The sequence below is a fragment of the Oryza glaberrima genome, chromosome 2, assembly GCF_000147395.1.
Source record: "Oryza glaberrima chromosome 2, OglaRS2, whole genome shotgun sequence".
NCBI lineage: Eukaryota > Viridiplantae > Streptophyta > Magnoliopsida > Poales > Poaceae > Oryza > Oryza glaberrima.
Window position 1 is genome coordinate 29,954,017 of NC_068327.1, and position 21,229 is coordinate 29,975,245.

At 43.4% G+C, this 21,229-nt stretch overlaps 2 protein-coding genes across 2 annotated transcripts; one reads left to right on the forward strand and one right to left on the reverse strand.

Annotated features, from left to right (window-relative positions):
• Positions 1 to 1,111: 1,111 nt before the first annotated feature.
• Positions 1,112 to 5,056, reverse strand: LOC127764525 (uncharacterized). The gene is made up of 5 exons (XM_052289413.1): positions 4,758 to 5,056; positions 4,452 to 4,619; positions 2,860 to 2,940; positions 1,856 to 1,979; positions 1,112 to 1,520 (listed from the first exon to the last, which is right to left on the reverse strand). Exons 1-5 carry the CDS (start codon positions 4,877 to 4,879, stop codon positions 1,470 to 1,472), a joined length of 546 nt encoding a protein of 181 aa, XP_052145373.1. The 5' UTR covers positions 4,880 to 5,056; the 3' UTR covers positions 1,112 to 1,469.
• A 5,641-nt stretch (positions 5,057 to 10,697) lies between these two features.
• LOC127764178 (uncharacterized) lies at positions 10,698 to 17,910 on the forward strand. Its single transcript, XM_052289013.1, has 4 exons — positions 10,698 to 11,429; positions 12,388 to 12,756; positions 12,825 to 17,260; positions 17,355 to 17,910. The coding sequence occupies exons 1-3, from the start codon at positions 11,172 to 11,174 to the stop codon at positions 17,211 to 17,213; spliced, it is 5,016 nt and encodes a 1,671-aa protein (XP_052144973.1). The 5' UTR covers positions 10,698 to 11,171; the 3' UTR covers positions 17,214 to 17,260; positions 17,355 to 17,910.
• Positions 17,911 to 21,229: the final 3,319 nt, after the last annotated feature.

Consider the following 21,229-nt stretch of genomic DNA (forward strand, 5'->3'; position numbering starts at 1 on the left):
CGAGCCAATTTAATGTACTACTCCGTACTAGTACTGCGCCGGTACGTGCAGACAAAACGTCCAGTGTAACATTTGTTCCAAAGAAAACACCAGTACTAGTGGATGCAGTACCTATGCCGTGTGGTGCTGGGCTAATGATAGGACGAGCTGGGCTTTCCAGCTGGCCAGGCCCGATCTGCTAGTCAACAGCAACATGTGATAAAGCCTGAGATTCCCTTATCGATCTACTGAGGCCCTGTTTAGATCGCGAAAAGAAAAAAAAATTATCACATCAAATGACCGGATATCAAAATAAATTTCTGGACACGAATGAAAAAATTAATTTCATAACTCGTCTAAGAACCGCAAGACGAATCTTTTAAGCCTAATTAAACCGTCATTAACATTGTAACATTTATGGTTAATCATGAACTAATTATACTAAAAAGATTCGACTTGTAATTTCCATGTAAACTGTGCAATTAATTTTTGTTTTTATTTATATTTAATGCTGTGTCTAGAGATTCGATGTGATGTTTTCGGGGAAAAAAATTTAGGAACTAAACCAGGCCTTATACTCTGTTCAGAAAAGGCTAGCAATACTCATGTGCTGTATAAATCAATTAATGTCAGAGAAAAAAAAACTCGTTCTTACAACAATGTTTGAGCAAAACAAATCAGGTATAATAACAACGTTTCCACAGTATGACAGCGAAGATCCATTCCCATGCAACAGTGTGACTCCAGAATATCCAGCATAAGAATGAGAGCCTATTTTTGCCATGGTAAACACATTCTTCAGTCACACCAAGGAATTATGTGAGAACATGTATAGAATATATACGCCAGTGGACTGGTATCAACAATTCTCTATGCATTATATCACAAATCAGACTGAACGCGACAACAGATGAGCAACTTCTTAACCTGAACAAAAAAATTAAAGATACAGCATAGTACAGGATTGGACAATTTAAGTTTCAGTTCCTGTGGTCTAGAAAATGCCTCCATTCTCCCTATATTAATTCTGCAGTCAGAAATAAAAAGGTTACCCCGATTACCCATGAAGTACAAGTTTCCCCAAGAAGTATAAGAAAAAAAAACTGGAGTTACAAATCTCACACAAAATACATAAGTTCAATGAAGCATTTTCCATTGTAGCTCCCCATCTTTCCTTTGTTATCTATAACTCACCTTCTTTCAATGCCATCAATCAAATTTTACTTTCTAAGTTTGCCTCAATCAAAGCCCTCTTACAACCAGCAGCTGAATTAACATCAGCATGACAATTTATTCGAAGGGCACATCTATAACAGGATACAGATTTAGCTAGCTGATGAGATATCTATAACAGGATACAGATTTAGCTAGCTGATGAGATAGTTTATGGCATGGATTTTGCAGAAACAAATTTTAGAAAAATCTATTGATGATTCAGCCCTTAAAGTAGAGTACAAAGGGGGAGTTCAGGTGAAAAGCAGCCGAATAAGTTAGAATTGGCCAGGTACACGCACATGTAGCCTTTTCCTTTCAAAGTCAAGCTGCAAGACACACCCCAAAAAGAAAAGATGAGATACATAATGATTAGCCATTTTACTACTCCCTCCGTCCCAAAATATAACAACTTTTAGACCTTAGGATTTGTCCCAAAATATAACAACTTCACCAACATGCTCTTCCCAACCAATCACAACCCTCCACTATTCACTTTTTCCACCTACCTCCACTACTCATCCAATCACAACCCTCCACCACTCACTTCTACCTACTTTCTTAATAACCGTGTCTAACTCTAAAACTTCTTATGATATTCTGGGACAGAGGCAGTAGTTTATATTATTAGTACAAATATGGTTCACAAGCATCGATGCATTACCACTTTCTTAACCCGTTCATTTGCAGCAGATGTTCCTCCACTGACATTTTCAGGCAGGTATGGATTGCATACACGAACCTCCTTCATTACAACAATGTCAGTCTTGTCCCACTGAACTGGAAGCCTGAGAAGAATATAACTTGTTATATGCATACAAATTTACGTTTAAAAAAAACAGTGTTTCATTACATTTTCACATATATACCAAAAAGTTGTGCTAATAATGCAACACGCGAGGACAACAGGTGGAAAACTGGCAAAACATATAACATAGTTCCATGATGTAGAGAAGCTTTACAAGATTTGTCAAAAGCAATTTGTTGCGAACAAATTAGAGTAAGCCACATTGACAGAAAACAATTTGACACTAACAGAATAAAATCAAACAAAAAGAAAGAAAATTTACTGCTGTGAAAAACATGAAGCCAGCGTCTGCTTGCCTTAGGTACAGAAAATATCACTGTGTTGTATTCTTTAACTAAAAGCAGGAGCAAATTGTACAATGGCACAACCAAGATCTGACGAATCGGAAAATAATAAACAGAACTGACATGTCAAACTCACATGGGTTTTATTTTCTCCAAAACAAACAGAAAATAAATTTCGAAATGGTGACAATAATCACCTAACAGAACCCAGTCAAAACAAAGTATCAATTCGTGAAGAGACCATTCTACCACACCTGGAAGCAGCTTCAAATTAAAATAAGATTAATTCTCAAAAGAACCCATGCAAAAAAGGCACAGGCATGAATAGCATTTAATGTAAGGACATTCCTCCAGCTTTTAGAGCAGCAAATAAGCAAAAGACTAAAGGCGTGAGGCGTATTCATAGTATGCGGAAATCACATGCTTGTCCTTGTGAAATACAGAGTTGTCAATGAAACAAGGTTGAGTTAAAAATATACTTTTGGAGTATGTATCCAATAGGAACACTATGAGTATATGATAGTAGCATGTGCGGAGATGTGAATCTCTCAGAACAAGATATGAAAGGTTACTCACGTCTTGGACAATGCATCAAATATGCTTTGAGCTTCTGGGGTGACACCAACACCAATTCTCTCGGCTTCAATCTCAGCTTGTCTGCACATGAGCCAGAACATGAAAGTGTGTGAGCTAATTCTCAGCTTGTTAGTAAGGACAAGCTTGATGCAAAATGTAGAGTATAAGATATTTGAAACCATTAAACACCACATAGGTGAATAGGGACAGGACTGAGAAATCTATGACAAAATGAAAAGTTATAACCAGCCATATGCTAACACTTAACAACCAAACCAGTGTCACAGAGATACAGACCAAACAAAATAAACCAATGTCATGATATATATTGGCTATGCCACATACATCATTAGTCAATAACATCAGTTGTCGAGCAATTTTCACTATAACTACACTAACCAGCCAACAAACTATAATATCCCCATGTACTGTGCTTCCATCAAAACATAAATACCCCCAAAATAGTAACTTAACATTCAGTGTCGATGCAAAAATCACCTATTATAAGTAAACAGCAGAAGATCTCGAAATTATCTTTTTAGTAGATAAAGCAAACATTTTTCTGAGTTCACTAGCCAAATACCAAGTGCAAAAAATATTTAAAATATATCATAAATTTTAAACTTGAAAAAGGTATACTTAATTCCTATAAAAAATCATATTTAATCCCTAACAATTCATAAAAGCGTAGAAGCAAAAGAAAACATTTAGATTACAGTTTATGCTTGAAGAAACCAAACCATGACAAGCCAGTTTTGAAACCTGGTTTCTAAAATAAGTTAATAGCATGAGCTCAGAGCTGATACATAAGCAATTTAACAGGTTGGCTGTTGCAATATTGCATGTCTGTAATTCTACAGGGTGCACTACAGTCTTGAAGAAGCGAAAGTACACACTGTCAAACCAAGTTTTACAGTCTTCAATGCTCTCTTGAAATCCATAATAGCCCTAATAGCCCATATCCCGGAATTTTAAATTGCATTGCACACATGTCTTTTGCTTCTTTGTCCAATGACCAGAGTAGCTACAGTTCTTGATGGAAAGCCAGAAGGCAACAAACTATAAATCTCCAACTCAAATACAAAATCTAAGCTATTATAATCTGTGAACCAAGACAGGTTTTCTTTTGGGGGGTGGGGAGGGGGCTGCTTGTTGACAGATTCAATTTCGACTCTTAATATTTTGATGAACGACCAAGAACTTCATAACAGTTTAAACAGTGTGATTCTGTTCTAGATAGCATGGCCTTTCTTCTATCTCCCCTCCTGTTTTCAAGCACCTATGTGTCCTTGTTCACTTGCTATCACTTATTCTGACTGGATATCCACATAACACGGAGTATATCACTTTTACCAACTAGAAAGGTCAGGTCCACTGTTGCGACAGCTATGACATAAGTCGCTCGATGATTATCACAGGAAAAAAAACTGAATTTCACATTTGCAGTAATTAGTATCTGGAAAAATATGCCATATAACACATGTCATCAAGAATTGTATGATCAATCTAATTACTCCAGCTTCAGCCTGAGAAACACATCTGATAGGGAGCACACAGTGGTAGAACAGGGTCGAGATGGGAGTGTGACGCACCTGAGAGCGGCCTCCTCCCGGGCGTGGATGGCGGCGAGGTCGAGCACGCAGCCGGCCGGGTCGAGCGGGTCGTCGGCCTTGCCTACCACGGAGAACTCCCGGATGTAGTTCGCCTTGAGCACCCGCACGTTCCTCCGCTCACCTCTCTCTGCCCTCCCCACGCCTTCCTGTGATCTACCCCGTCATGGAAACAAAAACAACCGCAAAAAGCACGAACAACACGGGGAGCGAAAGTAGCAGAGCACTGAGATGGGGGGGGGGGGGGGGGGGGGAGAGAACCGGATGGGGAGGGATTTGGAAAGGATATGAATGACGAGGAGGTTGGTCGGGCGGTCGAAGGAGACGATCTGGCCTTCGAACTCCTCGCCGAGGGTGGTCTTCACGGAGATCAGCACCCCGATCGCGAACTCCTCGCCGCCACCCTCCATGTCGCCGCCGCCGCCCGCCGGTGGGTAGATGGGAGAGGCGGAGGGGAGGTGGGTTGTGAGATTTTGGGGGTTCAGCGAAGAACTCGGCCTTGCTGGCGAAAAAAATCTGCACCGCAGTCACTCACAACTCGGCCCGCTTGTTTTTCCTTCTCTCTTCTTTTCTCTTTTCTTTTTTTTTTTCCCTTTCCCCGCCTCTTCCTGCTTTGGAGTATTTGGTCCCTTTGAGCTTTGCATTTGAGCGAGACATGACGCAAAATTTCGCCATAGGTTCATAAGCCAAAACGGCTCAAAAGTCAATCCTTAAAAATAAAATATGTATGTCTTTAGCGATTTAAAAGTCTATCCTTTAAAAAGACTCACATCGGATGTCCTAATAAGTTAAAGAAAAAGCCAAATTTTAAATTTTCAAACTTAATTTTGAGATTGATTTTGAGATATTTTCAACATAGTTTCTTTTTCAGCATTGACTTTTAAATCACCAAGAACACGTATATAAAAGTTTTACCTATAAAATCATTTTTATTCCCTAATAAACCGTTTTGGCTTATTAGAGAAAAAACCAAACGATGCGGGCTAAAGTATACTGAAAATATTTTAGGATCAACTCTAAAATTAAGCTTTAAAATGTAAATTTTACGATGGCTATTTCCATATAGAGCAAACAATAAGTTTGAAAATATACCGCCTTCGGCCATCTCCTCCCCTTTCTCTCTCTATATACCTTATCCTCTTTCTCTTTGATGCATCTGCATGTGACACATGTCACGACAACAAGCAACCCAACATATCCACTCATGTGTGTAGGATCAAGGAGGCCGACTAGAGGGGGGGTGAATAGGCGGTTTTAAAACTTAATGGCACTTAAACAAAACTAACCTAAGTTGCTAGGCAAGGTGAGGTGCAAGGTTAACTAAGCAACTAAGTTAAGTTTTGCAAACCTAAGTGATATGAGCTCAAATATGTCTCTATGAATGTAAATAGCACAAATGTAAATGCAACAAATAAATGAGACAAGAGACAAGGAATTTTTCACCGAGGTTCGGAAACTCGCCAGTTTCCTAATCCCCGTTGAGGCGAGCCCAACTCCACCGCTCAACCACGAAGCCACCGAACGCCCCCTTCGTCAAGGGGTGGGCAAGGCGGGAGCTAGCCCACGGAGAGGACTACCCAAGCCTCGATCACTCGGGGTAGTTCTTCCTTCACTCTGAAGGTGGTGAACTCCAAACCACTCACAAACGGTGCCGGGCCTCCTCCACAATCTCCTCGGAGAGGTCACCGGGCAACACCTCCACAAGCCGTCTAGGAGGTGGCAACCTCCAAGAGTAACAAGTCTAGGATGCTTGCCGAGGATGATCAAGTGCCACAGTAGCTATAACAATGAAGCAATGCACTTGGATTGGCTTAACTCACTCTCTAACACCTCACTAGATAAACTAAGTGCACAAGGGTGTAAGAGCTCTTGCAAGGGTTCAAGATAATGCAATGGAGTGCCAAAACCTTACTCTTGCTGCTGGGGAGTGGGTATATATACCCCCAACCACCAAAACTAGCTGTTGGAACCGAAATCCTCAACTTTGTGCTCTGCCGGTCAGACCGTCGTTGTGAGGCCGGTCAGACCGGACTACTTTGTAATGGCTAGAAAACTAGCCGTTACAGGGCAATCATTGAGCCCACTCAACCTAGCCGGTCTGACCGCAGTGTAGTGGCCGGTCAGACCGTCCACGGCTCGGTCAGACCGCCGTCTGCTCGGTCTGACCGGTTGCGGCTCTGGCGGCTCTGTATCGCCACCAAAAACCAGACCAGTGCAACAGACCAGTGGGGCCGGTCAGACCGGCCTTACCACGCTGGTCAGACCGGCTAACAAACCCGGTCAGACCGGCCTAAGGCCCACGGTCAGACCGCAGGTCACTTTTCCGCTCAACCGACCGTTAGTAAAACAGCGATATCTCTTGACTCGGGTCTTGGAATTTGGCGTTCTTAGACTCTATGGAAAGCTTATTCAAAGGGCCATCCAACCCATGAAAAATCCATCCAAGAAACACAATTTAAGTCAAGGATAAAGGGCTCACACTCCAAAGGATATCCACCGGACATACCCACAAGATGTCACTCACTCCTATTGGACATGCCCACTTCTCTCTTGGTTTAGGACTTGAGAAAACTCATCACACTTGGTTAGACAAGCCCACAAAATGCACCTACATGCATATGAACTAATATGGCACAAGATCATCCACAAGCTCGCTTCATAGACCCCTCTTGATAGTACGGCGCCTATCTAGCAAATCCGGACTACACCAAACACCAAGACCGGGAAAAGACTAAGAAAATATTCTTAGCTAAATTATACCTTTGCCTTGCTCTATCCATCTTGGGGTCAAGCTTGAGCCGAGATCAACACTTGTGACCATCCGGTTGAACCATGTTTATGCCGAGGTCTTGTCCATCCTTTGTCAAGACTTTATTCTCATCACAAGTTTGACTTCATTCTTGCCAACATGACGATGTCCTTGGCTTGGTGACCACTAACCCATGGTGTCATTCATTAGCCTCATCGTAGTGGGACCTATTCCTTTTCACACCTCAGAGGAGAACATTAGTCTCAACAAATCGGTTGTCATCCTTCACTTGATGACCAACTGGTTGCATATGAAAGATATGGATATGTTTGTTGAGTATTCATTAACATCACAAGTGTCATATACTCGTATGCAATCTCAAGTGCAAAGATCCGATATAAATAATAGGTGAATAACATGGATCTAGAACATGCACAATAAATGTATAGGATTTGCTCCCCCTAAATATATGCATACAAATAAATATACAAGAGATGCAAGTGTATGCATAATTAGAAAATGACCAATGGGGGTTTATCCTATACATATAGAGAAGGCATATGTAGTAATGATGTAGAGCAACATAAAACATATACCTTCATGATCTCCATGTTCTCAATGTAAATGAGACTAAATAAGATAACATTCGAGTAAACATTAGTCTCACACTTATATATCAATAACATGGAAATCATATATATGAACCTATCAAAAAGTAGGAGATAAAAAGTGGTACATATCGTTTTATCTCCATGCATTTCATCCTTGTCATGATTAAGGTCCATTACAAAAGAATGCATGTCTTCCACATCTCATTATCGGGAAATAACCTAGTAGACAACTTATGCAAAAGAGAGGTTAATCCCATAAACATCGGTTTATCATCTATCACCAAAGTAACAATTACACAAATTGTTTAATCCAAGATCTTTCAATCTTTTCTCTCTTTGGTGATGGATAATAACCCGATATAAACAATATAGAGAGATGAGATGAAAAATGATTTCAAATCAAGATAGAAATCTTATAATAAACAAAATATAGAATAAGCTCCCGCTCAAGATGTGCATACATATGGATATGAAGGAACGCATATGCACATAATCAATAAAGATCAAATAGGAAGCTCACACTATATTTTGGATCCACAAGAGAGACCAAGTTAGAATATGTGAAGTTTAATACATACCTCTCATCATTTTTACTTCCATATCCAAATGAGACTAGTCAAAGAAAGGCTCATAAAAACGTTAGTCTCATATAATTAGATTTGTCATTAATCACCGAAACCAAATTAAGGCACTTGAACTTACAATGTGACATGGTAAGAAAACAAGAAGCGAGCCAGCGACCTTCCTCCGGCAACATGACGGTGATAGCCTACCTCTAGTGAGCCCCCTCCTTCTCTCTCCGGCAAGTTTCCTCCAATAGAGAAAATAAAACTTAGGTTAGCAGCCTTCCTTCAGCGGCCCCCTTTCTCCTCCTTTCGGCGAGCTTCCTCTGACGAGCCTCCTCACCATGTTGACGCTTGGCCTCACTGGTACTAAAGGTGTCACCCTACTCATCATTGCCATCGGCTTCTTCAAACTATCAAAGATGGTTGGATAAGGCGATGTTGGCACACATGTATCTCCCCCTTCCTCTCTATCGCCAGCACAATGTTGAAGGTCAAGCTCAAGTTGAGATCTGGGGCAGGCGATGTCTCGCTAGGAGCATCGATAGGTGACTCCTATGGGTGCCACATACCTTTCCAAATACGATGCTGACGTCCTCTTCTGTACCTTCATGTGGTATGTGGGCTTTCGGGGTGAAAACTTAGTTTCAAATGGTCGAAATAGCGACAAAGACACTCTAAATGTTGTGGCCTTCCTGGATGTGCCGCATTGGAGGTTACATGTGGTATGGCTTCCTTGGTGGATGCATTTCCCGTCGAATCAGTTTCGATGAATATACCTGTGACAAGATTCGAGTGAGTGACTACAACTAAGTTATTCTCCAATACTATACTTTGCTTTGGTTCAATGTCAGTTGCTGGCAGTGGTGTGTGTGTGTTTTTTTACGGGGAGTGGTGTATGTGATTTGATCAACATAATAATCGGACGTTGATTATAGATATTTGGACGTTGATTATAGATATTTTGTTTTCGGTTTGAGTAAGACATGGTCTACGTACAACCTGTAAATCATTGGGAATAAATAATAGTTATGCAGATATCCAATCGACTATAGCTAAAAAATAAATCTCTACATTTGAGGTGGTATTTTACGTAGTTTTCTTTAATCATTCTATGATTTTGTTCTTTTGGAGGGGTTGGGGACTTCTCCCGTTCATATGTAAAATAGAGTGACGGATTAACATACGATTAATTAAGTACTAGATAAAAACTTATATATATATAGTTGGAAAAAACACATTGTTTAGTAGTTCGGGATGTGTAGGAGTGGAAGTTGGAAACCTTGAGTTAATAACACAACCTAAGAATAGTCTACTCCCTCCGTCCTATAGAAAGACTAACCTAAAATGTGATTGTGGCGTTCCTAGTATAATAGAGAAAATGTCGCATTCTATTTTAGGTTGTTTTTTAGGGACGAAGAGGATATACCCTAACGAAGGACAACAGATCCATCAAGTTCTTTTTAACAAAAAAAAATGAATTTACTACAAGCGGACCCTACTTTAAATTATCAAAAATTGTTCTGAAGTTTATAAAGCGATGGAGATGGTTATGTCCCATGACGGTATGGCAGTGTGCGACCAGACACTCTGCCGCAAAAGCCCGTCTCCGCCGCTGACACCCATCTGCAGATCCGCTAACCGCAAAACACGGGAAACCAGTTTGCAGCCCACAAGGCCCATCTCAGTACGGGCCCCACTCCCTAACCAAAAAGAGAGAGAAAAATAAAAAAGAACAGCACGTGAGAGAAGTCCACTTCACAGCCCCGCGGCGCATGTGGGCCGAGAGAGAAAAGCACGGGCCCACCTTCCAGTGAAAAGCAACCCGTGGCAACTCGGTGGCCGTTGCCAACTTCCCCCACCCCGCCGTCCACGGCGTGTCGCGCCCCCGGCATCACGCGTCGCAGCCCGAGCACAGCGACCGCTCACCCTAACTCCATCCCACTCACGTCACTACCAAGTGAGGCCCACCTACGCCTGGGCCCGCAACGTCAGTGACACGTGAGCGAGAGGAGCGGAGAGGGCACCGCGTACCGAGCCAGCCACTTGTCAAATCCGTCCACCCGCATCCACATCAGCGTGCGAGGAAATCACTACAGACACCACCACTTGCCCACCCGCAAGTCAACAGGACCCCACCTGTCGGTGACCTGTACGGGTGGGAGCCGGCCGCACGCCGCGACTGACAGGTGGGGCCACGGAGCGGCGGTCCGCACAGAGAGCGTCTCCCGTGCGGGCGAGGTGGGCCGCGGGCGAAATGACGGAAATGCCCCCGCTTTCCTCTCCCGAGGACGCCCCCCGCATCGCGCATTCCCCTTCATCCCAATCTCGCTCGCCGTCGTCTCTCTCTGCCGTGCTCCATATAACCATCTCTCTCCTCCCAAATCCGCCTCTCTCTCTTCCCGAATCGCGATTTTTTTCTCCATTTCTCCACCACCCCACCACAGATCGAGACCAAACCCCACGCCGGGTCTCCTCCTCTGACCCAATCCCCGAATCCCCAAATTTGCAGTCGAACCACCAAACTGGTGGAGTCGATTCGGGCGAATTCGAGCTCCGATCTGCGGTTGCGGGAGAGGCGTTTCGTCCATACCGGCGCGGGCGAGGCGAATTCGGGCGATCCGAGGCGTATGGAGGGAGGCCCCGCGGATCCGCTGCTCGGGAGCTAGGGTTAAGAGGCGGCGGCTGCATCGGCGGGGGGCGGGCGCGATCTGGTGATGGTGCGGCGCGGCGCCGGGGGACGGCGAGGAGGGATCGGCGGCGGGGATGATGCAAGGCTATGCATGGGTGGCGCGAAGGCGGCGGTGAGGGTTGCGGCAAGAGTCGGCGTCTCGTTCGGCACATGTGGCCAGTAACTCGCGTAGAGGCAGCAGCTCCACCACCGGCACAGGGACAAGCTTCTCCTCCTCCCCGCTTCTCTGTTCCTCCGCCCCTGACGACCTCGTATCCACCTGCGCCGACGACTCCCCCAGCAGCAGCGCACAAGAAGGAGCGTGTTGATTCTCCCCGTCCAGCTTCATCAGATTCCTTCTTAAAGGTGCCTCCTCTGATGGGATTCGCTTTGATCTTTACAAAGCTTGATGAGATTTATATGAAATTGAGCATGTTGCTGTGACCAAATCGCCTTTGTTTTTAAGCCTAGATAAACTTATGTTTGTAGTTACTTATATCGTTGATGGTAACCTGTGGCATATCAGCAAATTTTCACCGAGTAAATATGGGATGTATTTGATGGATGTATTGGGTGGGTCGTGCTATCATCAAAGTAGTTTAACATGGTTTTCCATGTATTATTTGATTGAGTCTTTTGGACAGTTCAATTTGACAATTTTTGGCACCCCTACATAAGATTTGTGTGAAGGCGTGTTCTTGCTTGTGTGCATCTCAAAAGCCATTCGAACAATTCATTTGTCTATTTTTTAGGAGTAGCATTTCTTGGATAATCACTGGGCATGATATATCCAAAGAATATATGGCTAAGGGGTGCATGTGGCATTATTTTTGGATCCGTGTGCAGCCCATGATGTAACTTACGGTTTATTACCATCTATCTCTACATCTTCTAATACTTGTTTCATTAATGTATTGTATAAAAACAAGATAATAATAATAATAATAATAATTCTTTTCAAAGTTAGAAATAAGATAAAAACAACCGGAATATCACAATTAAGCCTGGGTGCAAGTATTGGCGTAGACAGCTCGCATTGAATTATGTAAACCATCAACTTTACATGATCTTTACTTTCAGATCGAACAAATTCAATGGCATGGCAACTATTGCTATTTCTGTTGCAATTTGATTTTTAGTGTGTATTGTATGTTTCAACAACACCATGATACCATTTTCTTCTTTCTTTATACAAGTATGCTTATATTTCTTCTATGCCAACATGCATTTTTCAGTGTTTTCATATGCCCAATGTTATTTTGGTGGATACATGAATTGTGTTTTGTCCCTTGTACACATGATAATTTTTTTATTGAATATCCAGGACGGGCGTGAATTCCGTGTTGGCGACTGCGCTCTTTTTCAGGCTGTTGAAGTTCCCCCTTTCATTGGGTTGATACGTTGGATTGAGAAAAAGGAGGAAGGCTTTCCCAAGTTACGTGTAAGTTGGCTGTATAGACCAGCTGACATCAAGCTTAACAAGGGAACACAGCTGTGCGCCGCACCAAACGAGATCTTCTATTCTTTCCACCAGGACGAGACATCCGCTGTCTCACTGCTGCATCCTTGCAAAGTTGCTTTTTTGCGTAAAGGCGTTGAGCTTCCAGCTGGAATTTCTTCATTTGTGTGTCGGCGCGTGTATGATATTGACAACAAGTGTTTATGGTGGCTTACCGACCAGGATTATATAAATGTAAGTTCTATAGTTACCTTCCTTTATTAGAATCGTTTTCTGTGCTAAGGTGTTCAACTCATGACCAGGAGCGGCAGGAAGAAGTAAATCGGCTTCTACACAGAACAAAGCTAGAAATGCATGCAGCAGTTCAGTCAGGTGGGCGCTCACCAAAGCGGCTCAATGGACCGTCGTCTGCCCAGCAAAAGTCTGGTTCTGATGGTGCCCAAAACTGCGGTCTTTCCAAAGGGAAGAAGAGGGACAGGGGTGAGCAAGGAACTGATCCAGCTAAGCGAGACCGTGAGCGTCCCCTAAAGGCTGAGGATGGCGAATCAGGCAACTTTAAGGTGGAGAATCTAAAGTCTGAAATTACAAAGATAACAGAAAAAGGTGGACTTCCACATGCTGAAGCTGTAGAGAAGCTGGTACATCTCATGCAACTTGATCGAACTGAGCGAAAGATAGATTTGCCTGGCCGGGTAATTCTAGCTGATATTATTGCAGCTACAGAAAGTCCTGACTGCCTTGGTAGGTTTGTGCAACTGCGAGGCCTTCCTGTGTTTGATGATTGGCTTCAAGAAGCTCATAAAGGGAAGTCTGGTGAAGCTGGTAGTCCTAAAGAAACTGATAAGCCTATGGAAGATCTTGTCCTGGCCCTGCTTCGTGCACTGGCGAAATTGCCCATTAACCTTACTGCTTTACAAAGTTGCAGTATTGGGAAGTCTGTTAATCATCTGCGAAGCCATAAAAATCCGGAGATACAGAAGAAGGCAAAGTGTCTTGTCGAAAATTGGAAGAAGCGCGTTGATGCTGAAATGAAGTCAAATGATGTGAAACCAGTGGTATCAGGTCAGGCTGTATCCTGGCCAGGCAAACCTGGGTTTCCAGAAATTTCTAGTGCTGGAAACAGACGAAGTGGCTCAAGTGAGTCTAGTCTGAAAAGCCCAGTGTCTCAGCTTTCTTCATCGAAGGCCTTGACTTCTAAACCTGTAGCCGCCGATGCTGCTGCGAAATCGAGTCCAGTGATATCTGGTTCTTCAAAATTGCAACATATGCAACCAGGAAATGCTGTAACCAACTTGAAGGAGCAACCCTCCAAATCAACTGGTGGCACTTGTGGCTCTGAGCTGCCTGCAGTGAAAGAGGAGAAAAGCAGCAGTTCAAGCCAGTCTCTGAACAACAGCCAGTCATGTTCTAGTGAACATGCAAAAACAATCGGTTCTTCGAAGGAGGATGCCCGAAGCTCAACTGCAGCTTCTGGTGTTGCCTATAAAACTTCTGGTAGTTCTTCTCGTGTGCATCGAAGAACAAACAATGGGCTTCTTGGTTCAGGGATCCAGAAAGAAGCTGCCGTGGCAAGATCGTCTTCACTTGATCACTCTTCAGTGCAGGAAAAAGTGTCACAATCTGGCACAGCATGTGAGAAAGGAGCTGACATACAATCAGATCAGGGTAACAGCCATAGATTGATTGTCCGGTTCCCAAATCCTGGTCGAAGCCCTGCTAGGAGCGCAAGTGGCGGTTCTTTTGAGGACCCATCATTTACTGGGAGTAGAGCTTCATCTCCTGTGGCAGACAAACATGAACAAAGTGACCGTAGAGTGAAAATGAAGACTGAAAATTCCAATCCTCATTTAGGCAATGATACAAATGCTGAGTCTTGGCACAGCAATGATGTTAAAGGAGCTTCAGTTTCTGAGGAAGGTGATAAATCACCTCGTGCTATGTTGACTGATGACAGCAAGACAACTGAAGGAGCTGGCAGAGATGTACCTGTTTCACGAGTTGCTTGTTCATCATATGCAAATGAAAAGGGAATCTGTTCAAGTGAGACTGGGCTGACTAAATTGTTCAACCCTATGAATGCTTTGATTGAAATCAAGTACTCTGAAGCTAGTCATTCCTTGCAAGCTGGGGATGATACAGCAATGAATCTTCTTGCCAGTGTCGCTGGAGAAATATCTAAATCTGAGTTGATTTCCTCATCTCCTTCGCCTAGAAATTCATCAGCAAATGAACAGGGCTGTGAAGGAGACAACATTGGGAAGCTAAAAGTGGAATGTGATGTGAGCTTGCCACAGCATGCAGGGCCATCAAATGAAGTTGAGAAAGTCATCTCTGAGAAGAGTGAAAAAAGTGGTGTAGGTTTGGTTGGAAAGGAGCTGCACCGGGAGGATGTTAATATGCTGTCTGTAAACAACTTGTTGTCACAGGGTGACAAGGGCACAACATCTGCTGGATCGTCCCCTCTACCAGAAATAGATTCTAAAGCGAAGACTGAAAATCGTGAAGTAGAGGACACCGATAAATGTTCACATCCACCTTCACGTGGTGATGATGGTGTAAAGTCAAATGCCAAACAACCTATTGGTATCAAGATTGATACAAACTCAAATATAAAATCATCTACTACGAGTGAATATAGGTCTGCATTTACTGTTCGAGGTAAAGTTGAAGATGGTTGTACAACCAGTTCTGATGTGGGCTCCACATTAGGTGATCAATGTAAGCTGGCTGTTTCAAATAGAAAAATGCTCCCTGCCGAGGAACCATTATGTGGTGGTGACAAACAAGCTCATGGTTTGTTAAAGCCAACAGATCAAAAGCATCTTCTGGGTCTACCAGATTATTCAGAACACATTGATAAATCTGGTGACAGTACTGCAAATAAATTGAAATTGAAGCCTTCATTTTCATCATCGACTGTGGAGGTGAATAAGGCTGATGGTTTGCTGGTTGGTAGTAACACGGTGCTGAAAGAGGATGAAAAGAAGGAACATCCAGCTGATGTTACAAAACTTGCTGTAGCAACTGGAGTCAAACATGGTCCAGAAAATGGGATTAGTTCTAAAGAATCAAAAGACAATTCCAGTGAATCAAGCAGTCACACAAGACCTGGAGGCACTGTCTCACAGGAAACTGAACATAGTGCACAACGCAGCTCAAAGAAATCTAGCGATGATGCAGGTGGGAAAGACGACCTTGTCTCATCTGATGATGGTTCTTCATTCTCTGCCAAGACCAGGTCAAATGCCACTGCCAAGCTTGACTTTGATTTGAATGAAGGAATACCTGGAGACGAGGGGCATCTGTCTGAGCCAGCTACCTCTCCTGCTGTGTGTTCTTCAGCGATTCATTTACCTCGTCCTTCTCCGTTTGTATCACCTATTTCAAGTGGGCTGCCTGCTCCAATAGCTGCTCCAGCTAAAGGCCCCTTTGTTCCTCCTGAGAACCTAATAAGGTTGAAGTCTGAGACTGGCTGGAAAGGTTCAGCAGCCACAAGCGCATTTCGCCCAGCGGAGCCAAGGAAAATTTTTGAGATGACTCTCAGTGCACCTGGCATTCCGGTTTCTGATGCTGCAGGGAAAAACCGCCCAGCACTTGACATTGACTTAAATGTTGCAGATGAGCAATTTCTTGAGGAAGACGTCTCTCAGAGTTCTGTTCAGACAACTGGTTCTGAATCTGGCAACACTAGAAGAAGCAATGGTCCTGTACGTAGTGTTGGCTTTGAGCTTGACTTGAATAGGGCCGATGAAGTTGCAGAGAATGGGCAAATTGTGTCTAACACTAACCACAGGGTTGAAGTCCCATTATTATCAAGACCATTACCTGGAGTTTTCTCTAGTTCCGATGCAAATAGCTCAAGGGATTTTGATCTTAATAATGGACCAACTCTTGATGAAGCTGGTACGGAACATGCACCAAGGAGTCTGTCATCTAAAAATACCAGTAGCATACCATTCCTACCTCAAGTCGCTAGCATGAGAATGAACAGTGCTGAAATGAGTAACATATCACCATGGTTTGCTTCTGCCAATGCTTGTGCTCCTGTAGCTATAAAGTCGTTTTTACCTTCTAGAGGAGAACAGCCTCACCCAGTCGAGACAGCAGCTGGAAGTGGAACCCAGAGGATCATCACATCGATGGCAGATGGTGTCCAACATGGAAGTGATCCCAGCCGGACTCCAGTTATTTCAACTTCACCGACTATGATGTTTCACCCTCCTGCTTATCAGTATGCAGGATTCCCTTTTACTCCTAGTGTCCACCTTCAAGCACCGGGGTTTTCAATTGGGTCTACATCATATGCGAATTCTGCACCTGGAGGAATTCCTTATTTCCCTACAATTGCTCCGACGCTTGTTGGCCCAGCAGGTGCATTACCTGCTCAGCATACTCGACAATATGCAATAAACCTCCCTGAAGGAAGCAGCACTGTTGGACATGACAATAATCGGAAATGGGGAAGACAGGGTCTTGATCTTAATTCTGGCCCTGGAAGTGTGGATGTAGAAGTGAAGGACGATAGAGTAACTTTACCAGTTAGACAAAATTTTATTGCGCCACCACATGCCTTTGTGGACGAGCATACGAGAATGTATCAAATGCCTCCAGTTGTTGGAATAAAGAGGAAGGAACCAGAGGGCAGTTGGGATGCCGAACGATCTTCATACAAACAATTGTCATGGCAATGAGCTTTTGCTGGTATCATTTCTCAGCGACTTCGGCATCCAATGAGCTTGTATGTGCTTGCTTCTCGCCTTAAACGACCTGCTTTGTTTATCACCTGCAGCTCTTTTTCTTTTGATATTAAGGTGCTGTGTTTTCATTTGCAGAGGCAGCTGCATGTGGTACTTGGGTTCGTGTACTGCACCCTTGCTGGAATATACAATTCATACATGGATACTTTCCTTGTGATGATGTGAATGTGAGAGGAATGATGCTTTGATGTAATTGCTGTAAATGTTCATATTTCATACTTTCCTGGAAACAATTTTCCTTGGCATTGGCAGTTGCTTTGCTAGATTTTCTTAGCTGTCAGGGACTCAGGCATGCTTCTAATTTGCTTGGGAGGGTATGACTGGAGATGGAAACGGTATAGGTCCTGGGCCTCAAGAAACATCTGAAGCCGCTGTAATTAGGTTCAGTTTGTTTGTTTTTAGTTTCTTATGACAGACCAATTTTCTCTTTTTGGAGCACATCTGCAGCCTTACATATGATTTAGATGTAACATGTATTTTATGTGGAAACGTTACATCTGTTTGCCCATGTAACTCTAGTGGACTATCCTGGGGGATGACACTCGATCTGCAGTTCCTGAATGCCTGTAAAGCGCATTCTGGTGTATCCATCGGTGCCTTGCAATGGTTAAGAAATTTAGTGGACCGATAAGCAATGATCTGTTGCTATTTTTCAGTCATTGAGGTTCGCTGATGGTTTCTAGGCGCTTTCTGCGAGGCAAATTATTTTGTTTTTCATGTCAAAAAAATATTTTGTTTTTGAAATAGTTCAATATGCAGTGGTTATATTATTTGCTGCATGCCTTCCTCTACCTGATTACCTCCAAAGTTGTTGGTCGTCCTCGTCCATGACGCTTCCTACTGTGTAGATGTTTGATGACTGAATGCTGTTGTCCATATTTCCTGACATCTCGCTGTGGCTAGCTCCTTGCTGGCTGGCTCGATTATGTATGGCGTGTCTTTTAGTTCTTGGTAAGCTTAATTAACCTGATTCCTCTACTAATTAATACTACCAATAAAAATCAACTCAACGGAATGTTTACTTCCATTCCGACCATAGAATGATCAAATAGTCTGCTGATTCGTGATTGCCGTACAAATTTCTGTAACCTGGCTAAAATAGTCCGCTGACTACTGTACAAATTTCTCTAACCTGGCGAGGAAATCAGGAAAGCCAAAGAAAGATTATACTCCTATGAGCAATTGAACGAGCCGAAGGGGAAGAGAAAACGAAGCACGAAACGGAAGGGAAATGCCAAGCCAAAGGACACGGATGGTCGCTGTCGCGGTCCCCGGGCAGGCGGGGCACACTCGCTAGCTGACACGAAGCCACGAAGGCAACAGGAGAGTGATGTGACGAGCTCTGGACGCCCCCTTTAATCACGCAACAGCGGCAACCGCACCGCGCAGCGCAGGACGGACGAGACGTCACGGCACGGCACGGCACGAGGCGCGCGGAAAAGCAACAGGAGAGAAAGCCGAAGGCGACAGGGGGACAGTCGCGATCAGTTGTGGTGGTGGTGGCCCCCCGGGCCGTGACAACGCTGCGTCCACCCCTCCATTCTGCCGCTCTCGCCTCGCCTCTCTCTCCTCCGCTTCTCGCCGAGTCACCTGTCCCTCTCTCCTCCCGGTTTATTAAAACAGTGGAGCACTGTGCTTTTGCTGCTGCTACTGCTGCTTTGGAACAGCAGTCTGCGTCGCCGTCGCCCACCGCACGTTGCACGTAGCTAGTCCAGTCGTGTCTCGCGAGTGGCTGCCGCTCGCTTTCATCAGCCCGTGTCCCTTTCCTCAGCTGCCTGTCTTGCTATAAAGACTTGGACGCGATCAGCCTTGTTTTCCCCCCGGATGACGAGTCTTGAGAGTGACCACGCAACGTAAGTCAGCAGTTGTTACTGTGCTAATGGAGACATTGTTTACTCAAACAGGAGACTCGAGCTTGCTTGGTGGAATTACATTTTTTTAACCTTATAAGAAAATTTTCGAAAATAAAAATGTTCTAATATCACTACGTAGAATAATTTATTTTAAATATTTAGAAAAAAAGATTTATAATAATAAAGAAGTTGTACATTCATGACCCCCACTAACTAAACCGGGCTCGGATCTTGCAATAAATAATTCTAGCAATCTGTTATGAGAGTTTAAAGCTAAAAGTTTGACTTCGAATTGTTAGCATAAATTCAGCCTGTTTAAAAAATAGACAGGAGAACTTGTACTGTGCAGACAGTACTTTTCTCTCACTAACAGGATTTGCTTGAAACCTACCAATATAGCACAAGCGCACAATTGCGTTTCTTTTCAGGGGAGGAAATTGTGCTCCATGTCTTTCTTTTTTTTTCTCATGGGCATAATTAAGTGGAGTCTTTTGGTAGAGAGAGGCGTTGGCCCCCCAAGCTTTACCTTGTCAAAGTTAGAAAGCGAGGGTTTGTTTGTTGGTACGGTATGGTTGGTGGGGAAAACTCCTCCCACTTGAATTATTAACGCAGCTTGAGCCTTGAGATGCATGTGAACGTGATAGAGCTCTTTGCTTTACGTGGCTGTGGCTAATGTACTCGCGATGTGACCGTAAACTCAAGAAATTCATACTCCAGCTGTCCCAAAAGTTCCCTGGAAACATCTCACTTCGGACTACTGACTTTTATAACTTGTGCGTATGGCTTAATAACTGGTCACTACGTCACTGAATAAGAATAACCAAGTGGAAATTCTGAGCAGACTCTGAGGTTCTTCATGTGTTGAATAGTAGTGATACTAATCCGGGGTCAACCATGCAACTTTTTTCTTCAAACTTTTAATTTTTTCGTCACATTGAACTTTTCTATACACATAAAATTTTAACTTTTCCATCACATCGTTCTAATTTCTTTAAACCTTCAATTTTAACGTGGAACTAAACACAGCCTTACAAACCTTCAATTTTAACGTGGAACTAAACACAACCTCACAACAGCAAAAGCTGAATCATTTCACCCACCAAGGCACGAAAATGGCCAAATGTGTTCCCCGGTCACATGTTTGACCGAACCTTTACGCGACGAGGCAGGCAGCAGGTGGCGGAAGACGCGCGTGGCTCGCCACCGAAACCGAAACACACTAGAGAAGATCACCGCATTGGAGTAGTAGTACACCAGTACACTACTCCCTCCGTTTCACAATGTAAGCCATTTCTAACATTTCCCATATTTATATTGATACTAATAAATCTAGACATATATATTTATCTAGATTCATTAACATTAATATAAACAGAATTGCTAAATATTTATTGACAGATTTTTTATGGCTAAATCTTTCACTTTCTAAACCGTTGGATGTGTCCTAGATTCATACTAACAGTTTAATACACATCAAGATACGTGCTTTTAGGAAGAAAAACAAAACCATATTTAGAGATAGATCATGTGACCTCATGGGATGAAGGCGTGACTGACTCATTGGGCTACTATATTTTTATTTTTATGATCTAGATTGAACTTACATCTTACTTATACTATAATTACATACGAGTTTACATATGTAATTATAGTATAAATATAGTGTAATTATGAAAATTACATTGTAATTATGTTACAGTTACATTTGATAGATTTTTAGGTTAATTTTTAATCGAATGTTGTATAGATAGTCCTTAATATGAATGTGGAAAATGCTAAAATAACTTATATTGTGAAACGGAGGGATAAGTACGCGCGGGCACCCACACCCACTGAAATCGTTTCGCTCCCATCCGATTCCGCGCCCCACAACCATGCAGAAAAGCGAGATCTACTACGGGTGACCCCACCAGATGGCCGAGGGAAGGGAGGGACGGGAGATCTACCCCCTAGTGGGGGAATAATGTTTGGTCCCCTTTGGTCTCTCTCTGTGTGATAAAAGAAAGAGAGAGCGGAAAGGAGGAGAAAGTATGCGCGCACTCTGAAAAGGAGGGAGGAGGTTGCTGTCCTAGGATCAGGGCCCCATCTGCTCCCCAC

Coding starts and splice junctions, on each gene's coding strand:
- LOC127764525 (XM_052289413.1), bottom strand. CDS start 4,879: ATGGAGGGTGGCGGCGAGGAGTTCGCGATCGGGGTGCTGATCTCCGTG. Junction 4,620..4,757: donor ACCAACCTCCTCGTCATTCA/TATCCTTTCCAA, acceptor GGGTAGATCACA/GGAAGGCGTGGGGAGGGCAG. Junction 1,521..1,855: donor ATGAACGGGTTAAGAAAGTG/GTAATGCATCGA, acceptor TGTGTCTTGCAG/CTTGACTTTGAAAGGAAAAG.
- LOC127764178 (XM_052289013.1), top strand. CDS start 11,172: ATGCATGGGTGGCGCGAAGGCGGCGGTGAGGGTTGCGGCAAGAGTCGG. Junction 11,430..12,387: donor CATCAGATTCCTTCTTAAAG/GTGCCTCCTCTG, acceptor TTGAATATCCAG/GACGGGCGTGAATTCCGTGT. Junction 12,757..12,824: donor CCGACCAGGATTATATAAAT/GTAAGTTCTATA, acceptor ACTCATGACCAG/GAGCGGCAGGAAGAAGTAAA.